Raw genomic sequence first — 2007 nt, forward strand, 5'->3', positions numbered from 1 at the left:
CCATGATTAAATATACAAACTATCTGAACCCGTCTCAAGTTACAGACACAAGAACAAATACAGCTTGTCAAACTTCAGTAGAGACACAGCTAGGTTGTAATAGGTCAGTAGTCTGGAGATGGCACAAAGGGAAACAACATGTTTCAGGTTCTGTTTTAATATTTCTATAATGGCCTTGTCGTCTGATATAATCCTGCCTTGTCTGGTATAATTCTGCCTTGTCGCCTGGTATAATCCTGCCTTGTCTGGTATAATCTTGCCTTGTCGTCTGGTATAATCCTGCCTTGTCGCCTGGTATAATCCTGCCTTGTCGTCTTGTATAATCCTGCCTTGTCGCCTGGTATAATCCTGCCTTGTTGTCTGGTGTAATCCTGCCTTGTCGTTTGGTATAATTCTGCCTTATTGTCTGGTATAATCCTGCCTTGTCGTTTGGTATAATCCTGCCTTGTTGTCTGGTATAATCCTGCCTTGTCGTCTTGTATAATCCTGCCTTGTTGCCTGGTATAATCCTGCCTTGTCGCCTAGTATAATCCTGCCTTGTTGTCTGGTATAATCCTGCCTTGTCGTCAGGTATAATCCTGCCTTGTCGCCTGGTATAATCCTGCCTTGTCGCCTGGTATAATCCTGCCTTGTCGCCTGGTATAATCCTGCCTTGTCAGGTATAATCCTGCCTTGTCGTTTGGTATAATCCTGCCTTGTTGTCTGGTATAATCCTGCCTTGTCGCCTGGTATAATCCTGCCTTGTCGCCTGGTATAATCCTGCCTTGTCGTATGAATTCCCAAATTATTTTAAGATTTTTTTATTTCTGTGTTTTTCAGTGGGGAAGATGATGAAATAAATAGCTATGGTGATAAACATTACACAACAACTACCACCCCAACAACACCAACCAAACCTACAAAAAGTCCCACCAAATCAATATCGGCCAAAAAGAAAGTGAAAGCACAGGCTGCATACACGAAGTCGAGTGGTCGTGTTGTTTACACTGGTAGTCGAACATTATATACTGCAGGTCGACCACCTTGGTATGATTCACAGGGTCAACTCAAAAAACCTTTTGTTATAGGTAAGTGTATGAAAATTTCCCTCATTGTACAGTGCATGAGGTTGCTGGGTTTATTTAGCCAAAACAGGATAATTAAAAACAGGGTAACATTTTATAAGAATATTTTTTATTGAGTAGTATTTCTTATTTACATTTCTTATTTTTATTTCAAGAAATTTTGTAAAAGTATTTTGTTGATTTGACCTACTAATGTTTTGGGGGACTAGATGACATTAGTTAATAACTTGTTTTTACACCCAGGGGGTCAGGTTAAAAGATGTTTTTAGGGTGGGCATGCTCTACTTACTGTTTATATCATATTTCATCAAGATTTTCTGATATATTTACTATGTTGAAAATAAGGCACAAGGTAAAAGACTTCAAATTTCAATTGATAGAGATAAAATGCAGAATGTGATTCAGAAATTATATGGGTGACAAAAACCTGCTACAGCAAAGTTTAAACATTCAAATAATTACTGTAGGTTAATATTAAAAGATATACAATGTTTTGTTATCTAAAAGGAAATCTCAAATAGTGAATAAAAACCAATCTATAAATCCCCACCATTATTCAAAATTCTAATATAACAGGAAAATGAAATAAAAGATAAGAATAATGAATCTATATGGAGAGTAAAATGTAAAGGCACATATCAATAACTGAGTGTATGTTTTGTTTATAGAGAAATACCACCAGCCTGTAGCAATGTTCTCAATTATAAGATATTTTGTTCTGTCTATTTTCAGGAATATGTGGCGGCAGCGCCTCAGGAAAAACTACAGCTTCGAGAAAAATAATAGAAGCTTTAGATGTACCGTGGGTCAGCTTACTGAGTATGGACTCTTTTTATAAGGTATATAAACACTTTCTGTGTTCTCCCAGTGGTGGTGCTAACATCACAAGACGGGGGGTACCAATAGGGCACAGACTAACTTGATGTGGGGACAACTGCCCAGG

General features: G+C 37.7%; 1 protein-coding gene across 1 annotated transcript in view; it reads left to right on the forward strand.

The window, feature by feature from the left end:
- Positions 1–2: 2 nt before the first annotated feature.
- Positions 3–2007, forward strand: part of LOTGIDRAFT_176341 (hypothetical protein) — a gene marked incomplete at both ends in the record, with an annotated part of 8427 nt that continues 6422 nt past the window's right edge. Inside the window, 3 exons of the mRNA XM_009046622.1 lie at positions 3–103; positions 820–1067; positions 1797–1903. Coding sequence (XP_009044870.1) covers positions 3–103; positions 820–1067; positions 1797–1903 — 456 coding nt within the window. The remainder of the gene's footprint in view (positions 104–819; positions 1068–1796; positions 1904–2007) is intronic.

Source organism: Lottia gigantea (genome assembly GCF_000327385.1).
Source record: "Lottia gigantea unplaced genomic scaffold LOTGIsca_1036, whole genome shotgun sequence".
NCBI lineage: Eukaryota > Metazoa > Mollusca > Gastropoda > Lottiidae > Lottia > Lottia gigantea.